General features: G+C 45.3%; 1 protein-coding gene across 3 annotated transcripts in view; it reads left to right on the top strand.

Moving 5' to 3' along the window:
• Nucleotides 1-23,899, top strand: part of LOC126171518 (estradiol 17-beta-dehydrogenase 2-like) — a 182,423-nt gene that overhangs the window by 88,607 nt on the left and 69,917 nt on the right. For 2 of the 3 annotated variants that reach the window (XM_049920807.1, XM_049920806.1), the window contains exons 3-4: nt 1,726-1,947; nt 15,688-15,870. In XM_049920807.1, coding sequence (XP_049776764.1) covers nt 1,726-1,947; nt 15,688-15,870 — 405 coding nt within the window. The remainder of the gene's footprint in view (nt 1-1,725; nt 1,948-15,687; nt 15,871-23,899) is intronic. The other variant, XM_049920808.1, reaches the window with a different exon arrangement.

Genomic DNA, 23,899 nt, shown 5'->3' with positions numbered 1-23,899 from the left:
AATGCTTCCTTGTTCACAACCTGTTTCACTGTCTACACCGTTATTTGCCGCCCGCTCCATTTCCCTATGAACAATTACCAAATTACTACTTTGAACATTAGTTACTTCATTACACGGTGGCGCTAACACACTGCTTTCGTCTTCACTGTCATTTCTCAGTTTACTTTGGAGCCTAGTATTACGTTTTTCACACGCCATTATTATCACAATATTTCACACGATAACACAAAAAGACACAATTTGAAGAGCAAAAATAAGAGAACACATTAACATAGCACTGAAAATAATATCTAGTTAATTGCAAGCGCAGCTGCGAAATACTTGGTGCAAATCTACATGCATGCCACAACTGTTTTACTGTGCAACAATGAAAAACCACAACTACCAAGGAAATTCTCTCTATAATTACGCGCTAGCAATAAACAAATGCTACACTAAATACACAAACTACAAGAAAAAATCAGAAGATTCCAGTGAGGTATCCTAGGCTAAGGGTCGACATGTTTAAGCACAGTCGTGTATAAATTTTTCTAAGGGGACGTTTCATATGTAACTGCAAGACTCTTCAATGGTGATTGTGCACCCGCACAGTCACAACAGATGGCTGCTGGCCATCTCTACAAGGACTACAGTGACCTTTGCTGACTCACCAATACCATTATTTCTACAAGGACTGCAATGGGTCTGCACCTCTGGTGGCCCACCAATACCACAATCTCTACCAGGACTACAGTGGGTCTACTCTGTGATGACCTACCTACCAATATTCATCAACTTCGACTGACTCTGCTGTGGGTTTGCTCTGTTGTGGCCCATTACCTGTCAGCATGTCAAGAGTCAGCACTGTCTTTCTGTTGGAAGGACAACACTACTTCTTCAAGACTGCATGGACATCCACTACTTCCGTGTGCATTGTCTTTTACTGCTCAGACTTTGATAAAAGAAACGGCAGTTTTACTGTGATGAATGATCAGGACTGTCTTTATGGACTGTGAGAAAATTGTAGCTTTTGACCACCATTGTATTAATAAGTGTGTGCATTTGATATCTTTGTTATTGTAATTATGAAAAATTTCATCAAATCATTATTGGCCACTGGCCAAAACAATCTGTAAAATTTTTTGTGGGGAGCATGGGGGCTATGTAAGTAGGCTGTTTATGTTTTCTTTATGTGAGTAGGCTGTTTATGTTTTCTTATTGGCAACGTTACGTAGCGCTCTATATGAAAATCACTGGCTGTGCTGTGTGCAGTCTGTGGCTAGTTTGCATTGTTGTCTGCCATTGTAGTGTTGGGCAGCGGCAGCTGGATGTGAACAGCGCGTAGCGTTGAGCAGTTGGAGGTGAGCCGCCAGCAGTGGTGGATGTGGGGATAGAAATGGCGGAGTGTTGAAATTTGTATGATTATTAAGGTAAATACAGTGTTTGTTCTCTATTAAAATCTTTCATTTGCTAACTATCCCTATCAGTAGTTAGTGCCTTCCGTAGTTTGAATCTTTTATTTAGCTGGCAGTAGTGGCGCTCGCTGTATTGCAGTAGTTCGAGTAACGGAGATTTTTGGTGAGGTAAGTGATTTGTGAAAGGTATAGATTAATGTTAGTCAGGGCCATTCCTTTGTAGGGATTTCTGAAAGTCAGATTGCGTTGCGCTAAAAAAATATTGTGTGTCAGTTTAAGCACAGTCGTGTATAAATTTTTCTAAGGGGACGTTTCATGTGGTTCTGCGCAGGATGCGACTCTGGCTTCGGGCACGAACTGGCACGCCATCTGGACGGGCTGGGGGTGCCGGTGTTCGCGGGCTGCCTGTTCCCTGACGGTCCCGGTGCGCGCAGACTCGCCGCAGACTGCTCCTCCAGGTTGCGCGTGCTGCCGCTAGATGTCACCTCAGACCAGCAGGTGGCCGACGCCGTCGTCTCCGTCCAAACAGCACTTTCGCACGCGTCAGGCACAGGTACCTCAGAACAATAGGAAATGTATTGCAAATATGGAATACTTTTCAAATACCGCCAATAAGATACCTCTCCTACGACAATGCCCTTCGTTAAATGTTATTATTTTCAGATGATTAATGCTTCATGTTCAGACATTTTGTAGTAGAAAACTAAAACTACCACAGTTTGGCTAAGGATAAGCTACCTGCCCCTGTTTACCCTCCTGCCGCATCTCAAATTTTGGTCGGATGGTTCAAATGGTTCAAATGGCTCTAGGTACTATGGGACTTTCCTGATTTAGGTTTTCCATGATTTCCCTAAATCATTCCAGGCAAATGCCGGGATGGTTCCTCTGAAATGGCACGGCCGACTTCCTTCCCTAATCCGATGAGACCGATGACCACGCTGTCTGGTCTCCTTCCCCAACCAACCAACCAACCAACCAACCTAACTATCCTAAGGACATCACACACACCCATGCCCGAGGCAGGATTCGAACCTGCGACCGTAGCTACAGCGCCTAGAACCGCTCGGCCACAGAGGCCGGCTTTTGCTCGGAGAGTGAGTGTTGTGTTGCACTTATCAGCGTAACCGACAAGAAAATCGTCTCCAGTGCGCCATAGTATCGTCTTTCCCTTGCTTGAGATTGCTGAATTGGCGCGCTCGTGAAGTCAGTTTATAAACGGAAAGTAAATTAAAAAGTAAATTTTGTGGGAGTTTGCTTATGCTTTGTCACGTGTTTGTAATTTTTCTCCAAAAAAGTCTCGAACATTTAGTATTACTCCTATGAAGCTAGTAGCATTTAAACATAATTTACAGAACATTCAAGCAGCAAAATTCAGATGCTGAAATGGTTAAAGCTGATAAACTTATAACTGAATAAAAGCTCGTTCATCCACTATAGCTGTATTTATTGTAGTCATTGTAGACTCACACTAGCGGTTTCACACAGTTTTTAATTGCGTCTTCTTTGGCATCTCTGTATAAAAATTACCAGTACTTTTATAACACCAAATACGTAATTACATAGTCGCAATAAATTATTTGTGGATTGACCAATTTCAAAAACATATGAAATTGGACATGGATTAACCAACGTGCATTATGAGCCTCTATCAAAAGCTAGTTTTTCATATTGATTTTGAACATACATTGGCATGTTGCAGACTTATTCACATTGCTATTACATGTAGCTATTGTTGTTTACGACTGACCAGGCGTAATGATCGACGTCTACCTGAAATATCCTTAGAAGTTGTGAAAATTAAAACTTGCGTGACCACCCTTGATGTGTGTGCCATACCAGCAGTAATCACTACAAAAGTGATAAAATTGACATACGTCGGGTTGAGACGTTTTGTTGACCAACAATGTGTCAAGATTGTTGGTTTGGAGCTCGATAAGTGAGTAATAATAATAATGTCGTGTGACGAGGGCCTCCCGTCGGGTAGACCGCTCGTCTGGTGCAAGCCTTTCGAGGTGACACCACTTCTGTGTCTTACGCGTCGATGGGGATGAAATGATGATGATTAGGACAACACAACACCCAGTCCCTGAGCGGAGGAAATCTCCTACCCAGCCGGGAATTGAACCCAGGCCCTGAGGATTGACATTCTGTCGCGCAGACTACTCAGCTACCGGGGGCGGACGATAAGTGAGTAATTGCGTCGAAATTACGAAGAAACTGGTAAAATTACGAAAATTGATGGAAAATGTATAAAGTAGATGAAAATATGACAAAAAATGTGGAGGAATGAGGGCACTTACATGCTCGCTTGGGTGTATGAATATCATTCCAGTCCTCCCCTGGTGGGACTGATGACTAATGGTGCATACTATCCGTGCTCTATGCGTTTAAGTCTTGTAGAATACCACCTTGTTCCACATGTAGTCATGCACTGTCACTCCTAAAAATCAAAGATGCAGTGTCTAAAGATTTGGAGGTCAGGATGAACTATCATCTAGGACACCAAAACAGCGATCATGTACCTGGGTGCAATATGCACCACCAATATGAGGAATCAATGGTCAGTGTATCTTTGAAAAACAGAACACCGAGACATCTGCTACCTCATCACTGTGGAAGATGACATTAAATGTAGAGATCATCACTTTTGGACAGCATTTGGAAATGCTCCACAATGCCACAGACTCTTCCAGTTTCCATATGTTGTGTTGTCCTCCACATTTTTGTCAATAAGAAACGCCACCTCCGTCTTCTGTTTCAATCATCCTGTATGTTGTGGGAGCAGCATGCTTTACACCATGCAGTGTCCAGCTTTCTGTGAGAGCCAATGGATCGAAACATGTTAATGTCGGTGTTGCACCTGACACTGACACCGAAGTCGCGGTGGAAAAACAAAATGTATGGTGGTGTACAAAGCTGTAGTCATACACTGCTTGAATGTATTACAGCAGAAACACAATTTATCAAACAGCTTATGGAAGAGTAACACAGGAACCCTCTGTTGTGATTGATAGTCTGTGGGATATGGTCCTCCTACAGTATGGGAGACAAAACTTTACACTGGTCTGTGCAAGCGACTTCGATTACCGGCCATCTGCTTCGATGAGCCAGTACCTGTGTATGTAATAGGATAGCCACGTATAATCGATCTCAGCATGCACATGGTAATTGTTTTCGATATATTGGAAGAGAGGGATGCTGTAATATCTTATCGAGTTCTCTAGTGTGTGATGTTAGTGAAGCTTTTACACTTCATAGTTTTTCTCATGGATGGTACAAAATAACGAGGAGGGGGTGTATGTGTGACAGACATGAATGCACCCTGAGACACGCAGATCTCCATCAGACTGCAAAGTCTATGTGTACTTTCAGTTTGGAGATGCACCACAATTCAGTTGCAGAATGCTCACACTCATTACAGTTCCCGTATGATGTGAAGTCTTTGTAATAGCTTCCTAATAACTTCACGAATTGCGTGCAATGTGTAAGGCTGTTACACGTTCTACACAGTTGGTGGAGCTATGACAACATGTTCCCATTTCCACCTAGTGGTCAAAACATGGTCCTATCACATTAACTCAGCTCTCTGTTTCTCTGTGGGATACAGAAGCTGGTAGCTATAGCACTCTCGGAATTCCGCTCAGTTCCAGCTTAAACAGGAGTGACAATGCTGCAGGGAGGGTGGGGCAGAGACTTATGAACAGTTACAGAGAGACTGTCTAAAATCACTCTGGAGTTTTGCTGTATGCGGTTGAATAGAGATGAGGCCCCTCCACGCCCAAACCAACGTGGTGACCAAACCAAAAGTTCTACTGTCACCTCCGTCAACATGTTAGTTGTCTAATTAGTGGATCACAGGATGCTGGACTATGATGTTATCCGTGCGTCTGGGTAAGATTACGCATTAACACGGTCCATCAGGTGACAGATTGTGGACTAAACGCGAATGAGGGTAGCGATTTGAAGAGCAGAGGGAAAAAAATGCCAAGGCTCGTGCCGAGGGGGAAAAAAACTCTGCGACAGTGGGATGGGTAGTAAGAGCAATAGTGGCTTGCTAGCTGCGATAGTTCATGCAAGGTTGGATTTTTAGTGTGGGTATCATGCATCAATACCGTGGCAGGCGAAGGCCATGTATCCTGGTCTGCTGCAGCCTCTGCATTCCTGGAACAGTCAAGATCGTTATATATTAGTGAGAGATGGGCCATAGATCATCTCACTGTGTGGGGGTGGGTATAGCTTGTCTGCATGTAGTGTACAGTAAGGCTTCCCTGCATGGTGCCGGTTTTTCAGCAGGTGTATACCAACTGGGTATCCAATAATGGTGGCTGATAAACAGGGGCTAACCTGTACCGTTGTGTTTGCGTGTACTTGGCCATAGATGTTGGTCCTTGCAAGTATGTATTTTGGTAAGAGTCTCCAGTCGGTATTCCCGGTGAAGATCCACGATGCGTGTGTATCGTGGAGCATTGCTTATGATTTTGTGTACTTTGTATGATCTGCAGACGACGCAGGCGTGTGGGCGCAGCGTATCCCCAGACAGGGGCTACATACGTTATCAGGGGTCAAATAAGTATTATGTACATGGACCTCGAAACCCGTCTGTTCAGTGTGCTATGCCTGTTGAGCATAGGGTAGAGATGTTTGAGCCTCGCGCTTGCTCTGTTGGTCATGTGTTGCATGTGGTCCCCCCAGAGTAATTTCCGGTCCAGCCAGATACCAAGGTATTTGACTTTCTCATGGAAACGTATTCGGCGTGCATGTAGTGTTATTGGACTGAAGTCTCGATGTTTGCGCAGTTGCTTCGGTCTTCGAGTGAACAGAATGGCTTCGCACTTGTCGACGCTTAACACGCCATTTTTCTAGCCAAGGCTCAGCCACTCTCAGTGCAGTCTGTAATCGTGACGTAATGTTTGATGGTTTCCAATCTTGTGCTAGGATAGCGGTGTCATCCGCGTAGATTGCCATCGTTGTTTTGTGTGTGGTTGGGAGATCGTTTATGTAGAGATTAAACAGTAGGGGCCCTAGGATGCTTCTTTGGGATACTCCCGCATGTATACCGCGTCGTGTTGATTGTTTTCCCTGCACGTCAGTGCACAAACTCCTGTCTGTGTGGTATGAGTGTATGAGGCGCACCAGCCCGTCGGGGAACCCTGCGTCACTGTATTTGCGAATGAGGCCGTTGTGCCATAGACGGTCGAAAGCTTGTTCTATGTCCAGCAACACCACCCCTGTTGCTTTGTTTATGTTGAAGCCATGTGTTATATGTTCAACAACCCATAAGAGTTGTTGTGTTGTGGAGTGGTGATTCCTGAAGCCGCATTGCTCCGGTCTCAGGATGTCATTTGTTACGCAGTGCCTAGTGAAGCGTTTGAGGATCACCTTCTCAATAATCTTGCTGAGCGAACTCAGAAGACTGATGGGTCGGTAATTTTGTGGGAGGGTGTGGTCTTTCCTCGGCTTCCTGAAAATCAGGACCCTGGCCGTCTTCCGAAAGATGGGGAAGTGTTGGTATTTTAGTATGGCATTCGTGATGTGTGTGAGGTATTGTGTGGCTCTATCCGTGAACTCCTGGAGGACACGGTTTTGAATGCCATCATGACCAGGGGCTTTCCTAGCAGCGGAATGCATTATAGCCCAGGAGACTTCGCGCGATGGTTGGGCTAAAATGCGAGTAACCTCCTGGTCAGTAGCAAGTGTGAACACTGGATCTGATGGTACCAGGTTCGTTGTGAATGACGCTGCGAGTGTGCGGGCCATTTGTTCTGCTTTCTCCTCCGCAGAGTATGCAGGTCCGTCACGCCCCTGGAGCGTTGGGGTGTACATTTTCTCCCTGGTGAAGTGTCGGGCTAGATGCCACACACCAGGACGCGTGGTGTCCAGCACTTCAAGTTTTCGGTTCCACTGTTGTGTTCTGTGTTTGTATTTTGTTGTGTATGATGCCCTGTAGCCTGTTGATGTGCCGTTTGAAGTACTGACGCCTGGTACGCTGCCATTGTCTCCTGAGGCGATTCCTCATTGAGATTAGGACCAGGATTTCCTGGGGTAGGTCAGCACTGTGTTGTTGTGGGGTGGGATCAGGTATGGTGCCCGCCACTGCGTCCTGGACGGTGTTAGTCAGGGTTTCTACTGCCTCGTCGATTTGTGCTGTTTCGTTGATTTCGTGTATGGGTGGGATATGGCCACCGAGCGTTTCCTTAAAGTAGCGTGCTGATATCGCGTGTTGCAATGCTTTCAAGACTGTTGCATACAGACATCAGTGTACTGTAGGCTCCGTTGAACTTGACTCTGACGGCCGTGGCCTCGATTTTTTCCAATTCAGGGAGTTCTATGTTTGTGTGCTCAATGTCTTTGCGTATGAGTATTGCAGTTCCACCTGCCACTGCGTTGCCCGGTCGGTCGGTACGATAGACGCAGTAGCTGGGAAAGTTTAATTGTTCGTGCGGTTTAAGCTTAGTCTCGCTCAGTAGTGCGACAACCATTCCCTTCAGCTCTAAGAAAGCGGAAAATTCTGCCCTTTTGTTGTTGATCGAGGCTGCATTCCAGAACACGATCTGTGATAGTGTACGCAGGTTTGCATTACAGGCCGAGTGTGGTGTGTTATTCATGAGAGGTGTGGAAAGTGTCTTGATGGCAGTGTGTGACAGCCCAATACTGCCCGGGTTCGGCACTCATGAGCTGTGTGATGAGTGTAGTGACGGCCGTCAGCACCGTGGTAAGGATTTGAGCGGTCGTGTGTCGAGGGAATAGTGTTTCCAATATTCCCCCAGGTGATGTGTTGGTGTTGGATGTGGAGGCCTGTGGTGCTATTGCAGAGTTAGCGGCCGCTTGTGCGAGTATTGGTGTGTTGTTTGGGATGGAATTTGTGTTCATGTTTTGTGGTAGACGTTGTGGCACCTGTGGTACTTCTGTGGTGAGGGAGATAGTGGTATTGGTTACAGTCTCGGTGTCTTGTTGACTGTTTGCCTGTGTGTTACTGGTGTGTTGTTGCTGGGTGGCATGTTGTGGTGTTCTGGTGTTCCCCGCCCTGTGCCGTCGTGTACGTCTATTATTCCTCTGGGCTTCGGGTTCTGGGGATTCTTGTGTTGGTGCGTTTTCCTGTGTAGTGTACGTTTCTTCGCAGCACGTGACTTCAGGGAGTGGGATAGTGTTGTTTGGGGGCATAGGTGTTGGCACCGATGCTTGTTGATTTTCTGGTGTTGTCTGTGGCTGCTGTGTAGTTGATGCAGCGGTTGTTTAGTGTGTGTGTGTTTGTGAAGGGCGCTGAGGTTCCGCAGCCTGTGCCGTTCCACCAGGGCGAACAACCTTGGCAAACGTTACGCCGTTCCTAACTGGGTTCGACGCCGGCCTTGGACGTGGGATGTCATGCAGTGCCCTGTGTTTCTCTTGTTTACGCTTCAGCGCCTGTTTGTATGCACTGCACTGCCTGAAACTGTCCGTATGGGGCCCATTGCAGTTGGCACAGCGTCGTTGGTTTGGCTGTGTTTGTGTGCACGTGTTGGATCTGTGATTGCCAGTACATCCGCGGCAACAAGTTGCCAGGCCACAACGAAGGGCCGAGTGGCCGAATCGCTGGCAGCTGTTACATTGTTGGGGGGGGGGGGGGCATGGGTGGTTCGTAGTGTTCTATATGTACGTCCATCCGCAGAAGGCTCTTTATCTGCAAGATGTCGCGGGAATCAGCCGTGTCGACCAACTCAACCATGTAGTGTGGTAGCGGTGAGTGTGTATGGAACCCCGTCATCCGAGAGGCACCTTTACAGTAGAATCCCAGATTACAGAGCGCCACCTGTACTGTGTCGTTAGGGGTGCTGGGATCCACTCCATTAATCACATACTGCTGGGTTCTCTAGTCCAGCGTTCTGTCCGTGTAATGTTCGACCTTCTGATCTTTGAGGAAGGTCAGAAGATCTTTGTATTCGTTGTGCTGTCCTTATCAGACAGGTTCGAAAAAGGGGACTCGTTTCGAGGTATGGGAGTGCCATGGATATGATTCACCAGTGGCTGTGGTCATTAAAGGACATCTTCTAGGCTCCAATGCAAGTGTGTGGTTGAATGGAGACACTTGATAGCAAATCACAGGCAGAATTTCTTCCTGAAAACGTAAATCTATAGATCTCAAAAGCTAGTCATAGGATTTTGTACATTTCTTATGACTTCAATCCAGCGTTGTATTTTTTAATTGATTCCTCACATAGCACACCATCTACTGTATGTGGTCATTCTCAATCTGCTATCATACTCACTCACCTGAAACCCCATGGATATATCACAGAGCCTCTGTTACACTGTCTGCACGGTATCAAGACAGAATGTATTAAAAATACTGTTTGTTATCGTGGGAAATATCTAGTAGCGGCATGAGAGAGTTGCAGCTATTGGCTTAATATCACATTCCTTAGCCGAGTCACTTTCTAAATTCGGTGAGAAGGGTGATTTTACTTCGGCGTTACACCTATGGCGACATGCATCCGCACTTTTGGACTATTAATATACGCTCCTGCGTCACCCACCACACTCAATGTCACAGTATTTGTGTGGAAGACCACTTCATTTGGAGGCAATACCATATCTTCTTTTATAAAGCATGTACAGTTGTTTTACCATAGATATAGTTAGCGATTCTTGCATTTGCCTGTAGAATCAAGACCATTTTCTCGAAATACGTTAAAGCTTTTCAGGATGCTAGGACATTGGTGGTAATGAAGTACATGACTGGCTGTGAAATGACAATGACGCTCGCTACGATATGATTTTTGATTGTTAAGTTATCGTTACTTATTTGTCTGCAGAGAATAAGAGTAGTGATGAAGGGTTGGTTGATAAATAAGACGTTATTACACAGACAGAGGTCACAACACAGCTGGAGAAAATAACGGCGTTACCGACTTTTGCTGAGCAATGCAGGTGAAACCCCTGCTTGATTTTTCTGCATGTATGTAAATAATACCTGCATTGTTACAACATTTCACTCGCAGCACTCAAATTTTTTTTCTGAAATTTGGGATTATCCTGAGTTCCGATGAATGATCCAGAGTTTCAATGAATGCTCCAGAGTTTCGATGAATGATCCCAGCTGGCCAGGATCAGCGCGGTTCTATTATATCATCTAAATGCCACTGCCACAAACTCCCACAACCACTCCCATTCCTTACAGAGGCTAGGCATACTGTCCCAACGAGGCGCAGCGATGTGCCAGCAAAATATTCTAGTAGGCTGTATATTTTAGCCTCGGATCTGTCATATGGTATCACTACCAGTTTCGACTTATTACCACGTCATCACCAGATGAACTGATGAAAAATAAAGAAAAGGAGAATAGTAAACCTAGAATTGTGAAACTAAATTAAAGATAAATCTTAACTTCTATATACAATTACTGTACTTGTTTTGTTATATGTTAACTAGTCAACTGAACAGGCCTGGGAGGTCATAGAGTGTAAACATAGCTCTGTTCGACTGTTTTGACTGAAGGCTACATTTAACTACGTGCTACTTACAAACCTGGAAACCTAACAATTGTATTTTTTTTTTTTGGTAATTTATAATTTATGCTTGTTAGAGCCGGGAAGGCTGTTACAGAACCACGTTTATTTCAGTCAGTATTCCACAAGGCTATGTCTGAGGTAGTGGGGTTTCCAATTGATTCAATTGTGTGTATGTTTGTATGTGAGGGGGAATGAGACCCTCAAATCGCAAATATTAAATTAAAAATATTCGCTGTATAAAAGTTATGGCAGGTATAGCTTTGTCAAAGTGGAAACTAATAGAAAATTACTTTTTTTATTTTTAAACAGTTACACTGATGGTGCCTGCATCTACCTCCACAACTACATCAATAATACACATTGCGTCTGACGGTGTGTGGCAGAGGGTACGTCTGATACCACTAACTGAAATCACCTTCTCTGTTCCACTCGCGAACGGGGAGTGGAAAGGACTACTGTCAATAAGCCTCTGTTTTAGCTGTAATTTCTCGGATTTTCTCGTCATGGTCATTTCGAGAGATGTATGTGGGACGGAATAATATGTTGCCCGTATCTTCCAGAAAGAGTACTCTAGAAATTTCAATAGTAAACCTCTCTCTTCGTTGGATCTTCTCTATCTCTTTTAACTGCCTGGTAAAGGTCCCAGATCGACGAAGAATAGTCAAGAATCGATCGAAAGGGTGTATTGTAAGCCACTTCTGCCGTGATTGAGTTACATTTCCCTAAGATCCTTCCTGTGACTCTCAGACTAACATCCGCTTTTTCTACTATATGAAGATGGTATCTGTTCCCGAAAGAACAGATATCGTTGATGAACGTGCAGCTTCTCTAGAATGAAATGATACTTAAATCGAAACCCTTAGCTGCCGACAGGTGTTGTTGATATACATTAATGGGGACAGCTGAAAATGTTAAAGGCTACCTGGCCATTGACTTTCTTCTGTGAGAATGCGCACGCTTTCCCCGAGCTCTTATGGGACTCGTCAGCTTAGTTGGCGCGAGTAATGAGTGAATGGGCAAAATATCTATTAGGAACACTACGAACGTAGATTGTGGACAGTTGGGAATGTTTGTCTCACGGGAAGCGTGCGCGAGATAGTCCCTGCAGTCGCACTATCCTCTGTGCCCTCGGTGGCTCAGATGGATAGAGCGTCTGCCATGTAAGCAGGAGATCCCGGGTCCGAGTCGGGGCATACATTTTCAGCTGTCCCCATTGATGTGTATCAACAACACCTGTCGGCAGTTAAGGGTTTCGATTTAATAATCATTTCATTCTAGAAAGTTCACTGAATTCATTGTACTCCAAAACACAACAACAATGTAATGGCCACGTATGGATGGCCATTCTGACGGGTGATGGAACTGAGCTGTTAGTCTCGGGAAACCAGTACTTCATCACCCTGGGCAGAATACCAGTGCTCAGTGGACGCCTGGCAGTCGTCAGACCTATCAACATCTACATCTACATCTACATTTATACTCCGAAAGCCACCCAACGGTGTGTGGCGAAGGGCACTTTACGTGACACTGTCATTACCTCCCTTTCGTGTTCCAGTCGCGTATGGTTCGCGGGAAAAACGACTGTCTGAAAGCCTCCGTGCGCGCTCTAATCTCTCTAATTTTACATTCGTGATCTCCTGGGGAGGTATAAGTAGGGGGAAGCAATATATTCGATACCTCATCCAGAAACGCACCCTCTCGAAACCTGGACAGCAAGCTACACCGCGATGCAGAGCGCCTCTCTTGCAGAGTCTGCCACTTGAGTTTGTTAAACATCTCCGTAACGCCATCACGGTTACCAAATAACCCTGTGACGAAACGCGCCGCTCTTCTTTGGATCTTCTCTATCTCCTCCGTCAACCCGATCTGGTACGGATCCCACACTGATGAGCAATACTCAAGTATAGGTCGAACCAGTGTTTTGTAAGCCACCTCCTTTGTTGATGGACTACATTTTCTAAGGACTCTCCCAATGAATCTCAACCTGGTACCCGCCTTACCAGCAATTAATTTTATATGATCAATCCACTTCAAATCGTTCCGCACGCATACTCCCAGATATTTTACGGAAGTAACTGCTACCAGTGTTTGTTCCGCTATCATATAATCATACAATAAAGGATCCTTCTTTCTATGTATTCGCAATACATTACATTTGTCTATGTTAAGGGTCAGTTGCCACTCCCTGCACCAAGTGCCTATCCGCTGCAGATCTTCCTGCATTTCGCTACAATTTTCTAATGCTGCAACTTCTCTGTATATTACAGCATCATCCGCGAAAAGCCGCATGGAACTTCCGACACTATCTACTAGGTAATTTATATATATTGTGAAAAGCAATGGTCCCATAACACTCCCCTGTGGCACGCCAGAGGTCACCTTAAGGTCTGTAGACGTCTCTCCATTGATAACAACATGCTGTGGAATCCATGCAGATGTCATCGTTAAGACATTCATTCATTACTCTGCAAGCTAGATCAATCATGACGAGAGTTGGAGAAGCCAACATCCCCTGGACGTAAGTGATAGGTTGCCTGTGGTGAGGTGCGGTCGTCAGCAAGCGGCATGCAGCATCATACGGCTGATGGTGCGATAACGACAGCGACTCTGCAAGGATGCTGACCGCAGCACCACGCTGCAGCCCGGAATGCAGACTGAAGGCAGCCCAACTGCACATAATGAAGAGCGCTGAAGCGCACAGAATCACGCCACAGACCCAGAGTGGATGTGGTAGCTCACTGCAGCACCAGCGTATGTCCACACGAGTAGAGATCGGCAGAAAGGAATTTGCCTGCACGGGTGATGGCGGATATGCAGATGCACCGCGGCAGGCTATAAACCGACAGGGTAGGAGGCCGGTAGCAGCTGGAGTGGACCCGCAGGAGGTCCAACCGCTGGAGAGCACGGGCAGCAGCTAGTAGTGGCAGGCAGTAGCTTTTCAGAGCATTCACACAAGGTCTGCTTGGTGGCGACACCTACAACGTGATGACATGAGGAACGTTTCCAACCGATATCTCATACACAAACAGCAGTTGACCGGCGTTGTATGGTGAAACGTTGTTGTGATGCCTCGTGTAAGGAGGAGAAATGCGTACCATCACGTTTCCGACTTTGATAAAGGTCGGATTGTAGCCTATCGCGATTGCGGTTTATCGTATAGCGACATTGCTGCTCGCGTTGGTCGAGATCCAAAGACTGTTAGCAGAATATAGAATCGGTGCGTTCAGGAGGGTAATACGGAATGCCGTGCTGGATCCCAACGGCCTCGTATCACTAGCAGTCAAGATGACAGGCATCTTATCCGCATGCCTATAACGGATCGTGCAGCCACGTCTCGATCCCTGAGTCAACAGATGGGGACGTTTCCAAGACAATAACCATCTGCACGAACAGTTCGACGACGTTTCCAGCAGCATGGACTATCAGCTCGGAGACCATGGCTGCGGTTACCCTTGCCGCTGCATCACGGACAGGAGCGTCTCCGATGGTGTACTCAACGACGAACCTGGTTGCACGAATGGCAAAACGTCATTTTTTCCGATGAATCCAGTTTCTGTTTACAGCATCATAATGATCGCATCCGTGTTTGGCGACATCGCGGTGAACGCACATTGGAAGCGTGTATTCGTCGTCGACACACTGGCGTATTACCTGGCGTGATGGTATGGGGTGCCATTGGTTACACGTCTCGGTCACCTCTTGTTCGCATTGACGCCACTTTGAAGAGTGGACGTTACATTTCAGATATGTTACGGCCCGTGGCTCTACCCTTCATTCGATCCGTGCGAAATCCTACATTTCAGCAGGAAATGCACAACCGCTTGTTGCAGGTCCTGTACGGGCCTTTATGGATACAGGAAATGTTCGACTGCTGCCCTGGCCAGCACATTCTCCAGATCTCTCACCAATTGAAAACGTCTGGTCAATGGTGCGAGCAACTGGCTCGTCACAATACGCCAGTCACTGCTCTTGATGAACTGTGGTATCGTGTTGAAGCTGCATGGGCAGCTGTACCTGTACACGCCATCCAAGCTCTGTTTGACTCAATGCCCAGACGTATCAGGGCCGTTATTACAGCCAGACGTTGTTGTTCTGGGTACTGATTTCTCAGGATCTGTGCACCCAAGTTGCGTGAAAATGTAATCACATGTCAGTTCTAGTATAATACATTTGTCCAATGAATACCCGTTTATCATTTGCATTTCTTCTTGGTGTAGCACTTTTAATGGCCAGTAGTGTATGTTTACAAATTTTATTTGTTTATTGCTTCTCACACATTCTTTGAAATACTATTATTACTCTTAGCAGCAAATAAATTCACGCAAAAATGACTTCCTCAAAATTAGAACAAAGCAACTACATTCTCACATACTAAAAGAGGTTTGATCACCAGCGAGTTTCTTACTTGTATCTGCCATACACGATATTTTTCTATAATTATGTATAAAAATATAGAAAAGTTCTAATAATACGATGTAAGGTTAGGAATGTACTGTTATAAATTTCACGGTCTCGTCTGCAACGATGGAGCGAATGTTGTAGGGAAGTTTCTTGTTGTACGATCGCGGTAAGTTTGGGAGGAAGAGAAGGAGTTTAGGAAAGGGAGAAATATGGTGGAAATGATTGATCTGTGGGTCCAAATCAGGTATTACGTACTCGCGAGTTATGTTGAGTAACGTGTACGACCAAGGCTACAGTTGCTAAAAAACGAAACTTACCAGAAATTCCTTTCGCAATGCAACATATTTTATGTTTCTTAATAGAGCACTACTGGGTCTACGTGAAAGATATTTGCGTTCTTATTCTAGAGCTATGGGCGGTGGTAAACAACGCAGGAATCGCCGACCTCGGTGAAGTGGACATCACGCCGCTGGAGAAATTCCAGCAGGTACTGGACGTAAACACGATGGGCGCAATAAGGGTCTCCAAGGCGTTCCTGCCGCTCCTCAAGAAGTCTAAGGGCCGCATCGTCAACGTCGCCAGCCCTATAGGTAAGTAAGGTGATTGAATATGTGTTGGGGCACGTTGACTTAGCACCAGTAAAAACAGGAAGACGTTGATAAAGTAAGGAATAGAAAGCAAACTGCTGAGAAAGGAGAAAGTTGTTCACTGCAGAAAGTTTTATTAGCATGTGATGGTATCCTTTGCGAAGTGATATTTTTCAATTTCTGAGAGCGTTTCCAGCAAGGCCAGTTTTACGTGGTGTAATGTGAAGTTTAGGCTTGATCCCAGAGCACGTAATTGGTGGCTGTAGTAAATAAACAGCAGCCGATGAAATACATAAACTAAACGAGACATACCTTTTTTATCAAAAGTGATTACAACACCACGAGAAGGAAGTTTGACATTCACGTCACACACTATTGTTGAGGGGGCCGTTAGCGGTATTTAGAACCTAGTGTCCCTCAACGATGGGTTCATGTGTAACGGACTATAGTCACGGATTGTGAAAGAACTGAGAACGAAATCGGCAGTGTCCTTTTCAAAGGAACCATAAGGCACTGCGAATGAGTGATTTAAGGAAACCACCGAAGACTGAAATCCTGGCGGCGGAACGGGGATCGGAATCCAGGTGCTCCCGATTACCACTCGAGCGTCCTAAGAGCTCCGCCTCCTCGCTAGGCCACGCTGTACTCACATGTAAATGATCCAGTGGATGACAGCGGGAGCTCTGAGACGCCGTACACGGACAGCAGAGGATTGTAAGGATAAGGAGGAAGATCTGAAGAACATCGAGGCATGATATTTGACCTTCAACAGAAAAAGATAAAGCACAAAAGTATTTTTCATAAGTAGGCGGGAAGACTCAATGTTGCTCGATTATACGGTTTGGGATAAAACACTGGAAGCAGTAACAACCATAAAACACCTAAGGCTAAATATTTGGAGCTAACTAGAGTGGAATAACCACATTACTTGTATCTTTTCCAATCCATTCTTTTTTTAAAGTCAACTCTCTTGTGGCTGGTTCGATGCGGCCCACCACTAATTCCACTTTTATGCCACCCTCTTCGACTCAGAGTAGGATCCTATATCCCCAACCACTTGTTTGGTGTATTCTAATCTCTTCCCTCTCACCCGGTTTTATCCACTACTGCTCCCTCTACTACCTTGGACGTTATTCCCTGTTCTCTTAAAACATGCCCTGTCACCTTGTCCTCTCTTCTCGACAGTGTTCTTCATACTTCCTTTTCTTTGACAGTTCTGCAGAAAATCCCCTGAGTCCTTTTCTTATCATTATTTGCAGTCAGTTTTGAAGCAACTACGGTTTCATGATCAGTCACTTTAGCTCTGTTATCAATGAAATACACACCGCAAGTATATTCTCTTAACGCAACAGAATGTACTTGCTCATGGAAAGAGGTGTTCATTGCAATGAGAGACGTCCAACGTCCGTACGTGATACTGGCCGTAAGCACTATTGACTCACGAACTTCCGAGGCCGTAGGACTACCTACCTAAAACGTCCATTGGCACATAGCTGCCTCCACTCTTCTATTTGATCATCATCCGTCAGGCAAATTATGCACTCGTTGATGACCAAAAATGCACCCAATGGTCCAGGTTGAATTCGATGTTTTCCCTGGTTTATACTGTCGTTGTTAATGGATTCCCGGACACCAGATTGATCATGTGGAGGCTGTTGCTTGCCACCTGGGTCGGCAGAGCCATCCTAGGTGCCTTCAGACAGCCAATGCACAGTTCTATCGAATTCTTCTCTGGATAATCAGGAGCCCTAATTTTTATGTAGCGGTCATAGGTTGGTTTTTCGCTTCAGTGCCGCGCGACCGTTTCCCCATCCTCAAATCGTTCAAATGGTTCAAATGGCTCTGAGCACTATAGGACTCAACTGCTGAGGTCATCACTCCTCTAGAACTTAGAACTACTTAAACCTAGCAAACCTAAGGACAACACACACATCCATGCCCGAGGCAGGATTCGAACCTGCGACCGTAGCGGTCTCGCGGTTCCGGACTATAGCGCCTAGAACCACACGGCTACTCAGGCCGGCTTTCCCCATCCTCCATGAGTTCAGTCCAATATCCCTTTCCTTTCAATGGCTACCCAAAAATTGGTACACATCACTTTTTTGTGAGGTGGGGTGCCTAGTTTCGTGGGACACACAACAGTTTTGTCTCCTGTGCCAACTTCTTCATCTCAGGAGTAGTACTCACATCCAACATCCTCCATTATTGTTGGATATTTTTCTAATCTCCATCCACCGCTAAAACGTTTGTCCTATATGGGTTTTCCTTGTACCGTGGAGGTTATTGGTTCAAATGGCTCTGAGCACTATGCGACTTAACTTCTGAGGTCATCAGTCGCCTAGAACTTAGAACTAATTAAACCTAACTAACCTACGGACATCACACACATCCATACCCGAGGCAGGATTCGAACCTGCGACCGTAGCAGTCCCGCGGTTCCGGACTGCGCGCCTAGAACCACTAGACCACCGCGGCCGGCCCTGTGGAGGTTATTCCCTCATGTCTTAACACATCACCACGCAGACATATCAAGTAAATAAACACCACAACACAGCGTATCAAGCAATTCGCCTCCGGTATGTACTGCACCATAAGTACAAGGCAATAACCCTTAGGGAAGATGATACGGTGGTGGGGCCTTGGCAGTGTCCACCTGACCGTGAGCACCAGAGCATCGTGAAGTTCTCAGCAGCGGGATCGAAACGTCAATCGCGTAGAAGAAACTGAAGAGGAACATGATGCGCCGTAACATCCCATAAGGTTTCACTTCCAATATCTGTGGGTCTGCCGACTTACATAAACTATCTGGTATAGGTAGGAGAATCTAAATCGTAAAAGTTAACGTGAATAAACTGAGAAATCAACATAGACTTGCAGGAAGTAAGGCATTAAGAAGAGACAGTCCCTCATAGAATAACCTGTCCGCAAGGAGCTTAAGTGCTCACTTGCTTAATGTGGCACATTACACAGAAGGCAGCCCCGGCATCCACCACACAACAGTAATGTATGAGACCCGCCAAAAAGGCAAATTCACAACTGAAAAATTTTATTACGAAGTAAATAATCGAAGTGACCTTAGGGAGAAAGCAGAAATAAAGAACAAACTACGTTAACGTTGCGTCTGTAGTTGCGTAGGTTGATGAAATACAGTACAAACATAAGTACATAAATAAAATATTTACTCTGTTTAATTCATAAATACATATATTTTGATCACTTGATTCTCAGTTTCGCACTGTCTGTGATTGAAGCACTTGTTAGCTGTTAACAGCGTACAGGCAATTGGTAGTTGTTGCAATATTAGTAGCATCGTGCTATGTTCTTCTATTCTCACGGCGAGTCTTCCGAGATGTGAGTGGAGTTCGTTATGGGGAACCTTAGACGTGCGAGGGTTACATTATCACGCAGTGAGTCTAAGTGAAAGCGGCGTCATCTGATGGTGTCCGAAGCGCCAACCATAGGAAGAGGGCGAGCCCTGAAGCGAGTGTGGTTCGCAGGGGCGCGCTGGCGGCAGTTTTCTTCCATCTTCCTTCGCGGAGATGTAAGGAGCGCGCGACACGTCGTGTATGATCGATAAAGACACAATCGGTACTCCACTTCACAAATACAGCTGTGAACTTACAGAGGGGATTTATAGGAAACGTCATGGTATACTAGTATTGCAAATGGAATAAGACACATTGTCCGCAGTGCATAAAGTACGTATACATCAGCGTGATCTTCGTAATAACGAATCTGTAGGAAGGAATGTTACAGAGAACGTAACGGCGTATGTATGATTATTTCTTTATTCCTAAAAATGCTGATAGCGGCGAAAATGTAAAAGCTGCTGTATGCAATCAACTTTAATATCCCAAATATTTAGCGAAATATAAAGGGGGATCAGAAAGTTTCTGTATGAGGGCGTTGCTGCAGCGTATATGCAACGTATCGCGATTCCGATGTGGGTATACAGGGTGGTCAATTGATAATGACCGGGCCAAATATCTCAAGAAATAAGCATCAAACGAAAAAACTCCAAATAATGAAACTCGTCTAACTTGAAGGGGGAAACCAAATGGCGCTATGGTTAGCCCGCTAGATGGCGCTGCCATAGGTCAAACGGATATCAATTGCGTTTTTAAGAATAGGAACCCACATTTTTTATTACATATTCGTGTAGTATGTAATGAAATATGAATGTTTTAGTTGGACCACTTTTATCACTTTGTGATAGATGGCTCTGTAATAGTCACAAATGTATAAGTACGAGGTATCACGTAACATTTCGCCAGTGCGGACGGTATTTGCTTCGTGATACATTACCCGTGTTAAAATGAACCGTTTACCAATAGCGGAAAAGGTCGATATCGTGGTGATGTATGGCTATTGTGATCAAAATGACCTATGGGCGTGTGCTATGTATGCTGCTCGGTATCCTGGATGACACCATACAAGTGTCCGGACCGTTCGCCGGATAGTTACGTTATTTAAGGAAACAGGAAGTGTTCAGCCACATGTGAAACGTCAACCACGACCTGCAACAAATGATGATGCCCAAGTAGCTGTTTTAGCTGCTGTCGCGGCTAATCCGCACATCAGTAGCAGACAAACTGCGCGAGAATCGGGAATCTCAAAAACGTCGGTGTCGAGAATACATCAACATCGATTGCACCCGCACCATATTTCTATGCACCAGGAATTGCATGGCGACGACTTTGAACGACGTGTACAGTTCTGCCAATGGACACAAGAGAAATTACCGGACGATGACAGATTTTTTGCACGCGTTCTATTTAGCGACGAAGCGTCATTCACCAACAGCGGTAACGTAAACCGGCATAATATGCGCTATTGGGCAACAGAAAATCCACGATGGCTGCGACAAGTGGAACATCAGCGACCTTGGCGGGTAATGTATGGTGCGGCATTATGGGAGGAAGGATAATGGTTCAATTAGCTCTGAGCACTACGGGACTTAACTTCTGAGGTCATCAGTCCCCTAGAACGTAGATCTACTTAAAACTAACTAACCTAAGGACATCACACACATCCATGCCCGAGGCAATATTCGAACCTGAGACCGTAGCGGTCGCGCGGCTCCAGACTGTAGCGCCTATAACCGCTCGACCACCCCGGACGGCGGAGGAAGGATAATTGGCCCCCATTTTATCGATGGCAATCTAAATAGTGCAATGTATGCTGATTTCCTACGTAATGTTATACCGATGTTACTACAAGATGTTTCATTGCATGACAAACTGGCGATATACTTCCAACATGATGGATGTCCGGCACATAGCTCGCGTGCGGTTGAAGCGGTATTGAATAGCATATTTCGTGATAGGTGGATTGGTCGTCGAAGCACCATACCATGGCCTGCACGTTCACCGGATCTGACATCCCTGGACTTCTTTCTGTCGGGAAAGTTGAAGGATATTTGCTATCGTGATCCACCGACAACGCCTGACAACATGCGTCAGCGCATTGTCAATGCATGTGCGAACATTACGGAAGGCGAACTACTCGCTGTTGAGAGGAATGTCGTTACACGTATTGCCAAATGCATTGAGGTTGACGGACATAATTTTGAGCATTTATTGCATTAATGTGGTATTTACAGGTAATCACGCTGTAACAGCATGCGTTCTCAGAAATGATAAGTTCACAAAGGTACATGTGTCACACTGGAACAACCGAAATAAAATGTTCAAACGTAGCTACGTTCTGTATTTTAATTTAAAAAACCTACCTCTTACCAACTGTTCGTCTAAAGTTGTGAGCCATATGTTTGTGACTATTACAGCGCCATCTATCACAAAGCGAAAAATTGGTCCAACTAAAACATTCATATTTCTTTACGTACTACACGACTATGTAATAAAAAATGGAGGTTCCTATTTAAAAAAAAGCGCAGTTGATATCCGTTTGACCTATGGTAGCGCCATCTAGCGGGCCAACCATAGCGCCATCAGGTTTCCCCCTTGAAGCTAGACAAGTTTCGTTATTTGTAGTTTTTTCGTTTGACGCTTATTTTGTGAGATATTTGGGCCGGTCACGATCAATGGACCACCCTGTATAAGCAACGACATTTAGCCGAGGAAGTAGTGTAGCATTTGTGTCTTTCCAACGTGCAGGCGGAAACGTAAATTATGGCGATGTTCGTTGCGTCCAAACAGGACCAACCTGCTGTTACTCTTACTTAACGAAGTACAAACAATGGTGCACATCCACCGGATAACGAAAAATGTGTATTGGGCAGCATGTCTGTCGAAAACCACCCTTGTGGAATGGTGCGAGAAAACTGTGCAAGACGCCGGTTTATCAGGGAAGCCAGTCTCAAAAAAAGGTTCAAATGGCTCTGAGCACTACGGGACTTAACATCTGAGGTCATCAGTCCCCTAGAACTTAGATCTACTTAAACCTAACTAACCTAAGGACATCACACACATCCATGCCCGAGGCAGGATTCGAACCTGCGACTGTTGAGGTCGCACGGTTCCAGACAGTAGCGCCTAGAACCGCTCGGCCACTTCGGCTGGTGAAGCCAGTCCCATCCAAGTGGGAAACGCTAAAGCACTTGCACAATAGCACTGGTAACTCCGCACGTCATCATCATCATGCCTTTGCTCCTTTAAAAAACACCTTGAAGTGTCGAAGATTCCTGTCAGTCGTAGTTGTGCAGCACTCAGTTATGGACATCCTCGAACATCAAAACACGGTGATTTACCAAACTGGGATCCTTATCCTGATGCGTCGGTGCTATATTTGCCTCAATGCTCCTGGCGATTTTGCTTGACTGGCATACTGATTCAGAACTGAACGGCCTTCGAACAGAAACTTTTTGGTCGTTCCTGATACACTAACGTGACAAAAGTCATGGGATACCTCCTAATACGTGTCGGACCTCCATTTTCCCAGGGTAGTGGAGCCACCCGAAGTGGCAGGTACTCAATAAGTAGTTGGAAGTCCACTGTAAAAATAATTAACCATGCTGCCGCTATAGCTGCCGATAATTGCGAAAGTATTTTGTGCACGAACTGACCGTTCCATTAAGTTCTATAAAAGATCGATGGGATTCAGTCGGGCGATCTGGGTGGCCATATAATTCCCTCCAGTTGTACAGACCGTTCTTCAAACCAGTCGTGAACAGTTGTGGTCCTGTGAAATGGCGCATTGTCAAATATAAAATTTCCGTCGTTGAATGTCTGAGAACGGTCCCCAAGCAACCGTGTAAGTAGGCTCTTTAGGTTTTTATGTTGGTAACGCCACGTAGCGCTCTGTATGAAAATCACTGACTGTGCTGTGGGCAGTCTGTGGCTGGTTTGCATTGTTGGAATATTCGCCATTATAGTGTTGGGTAGTTGGATGTTAACAGCGCGTAGCGTTGCGCAGTTGGAGGTGAGCCGCCAGCAGTGGTGGATGTGGGGAGAGAGATGGTAGAATTTTGAGAGCGGATGATATGGACGTGTGTCCGTCAGAAAGAGTAAATTTGTAAGACTGGATGTCATGAACTGATATATATAATGACTTTTGAACACTATTAAGGTAAATACATTGTTTGTTCTCTATCAAAATCTTTCATTTGCTAACTATGCCTATCAGTAGTTAGTGCCTTCAGTAGTTAGAATCTTTTATTTAGCTGGCAGTAGTGGCGCTCGCTGTATTGCAGTAGTTCGAATAACGAAGATTTTTGTGAGGTAAGTGATTCAAGAAAGGTATAGGTTATTGTTAGTCAGGGCCATTCTTTTGTGGGGATTATTGAAAGTCAGACTGCGTTGCGCTAAAAATATTGTGTGTCAGTTTAGTGTGGATCAGAATAAGTAAAGAGAGAAATGTCTGAGTACGTTCAGTTCTGCTCAGCTGCAAGCTAAAATTGACTCAGCTTCATCTACCGATTCGGTTACGCAACTTGCAAAAACTCAGGAAAACTTAAAGGACACAGTAGATACGATTTCAACACAAATGGACACTCTGAAACTTGGTTCAGAAAAACACACTGAGGAAATAAGTTCTCTATCGGAGAAAGTAGCCGAACTTTCGGATCAGTTCA

The sequence above is a fragment of the Schistocerca cancellata genome, chromosome 1 (genome assembly GCF_023864275.1).
Source record: "Schistocerca cancellata isolate TAMUIC-IGC-003103 chromosome 1, iqSchCanc2.1, whole genome shotgun sequence".
NCBI lineage: Eukaryota > Metazoa > Arthropoda > Insecta > Orthoptera > Acrididae > Schistocerca > Schistocerca cancellata.
Note: the sequence above shows the minus strand (reverse complement) of the source record. Positions and strands in the feature narration are given on the sequence as shown.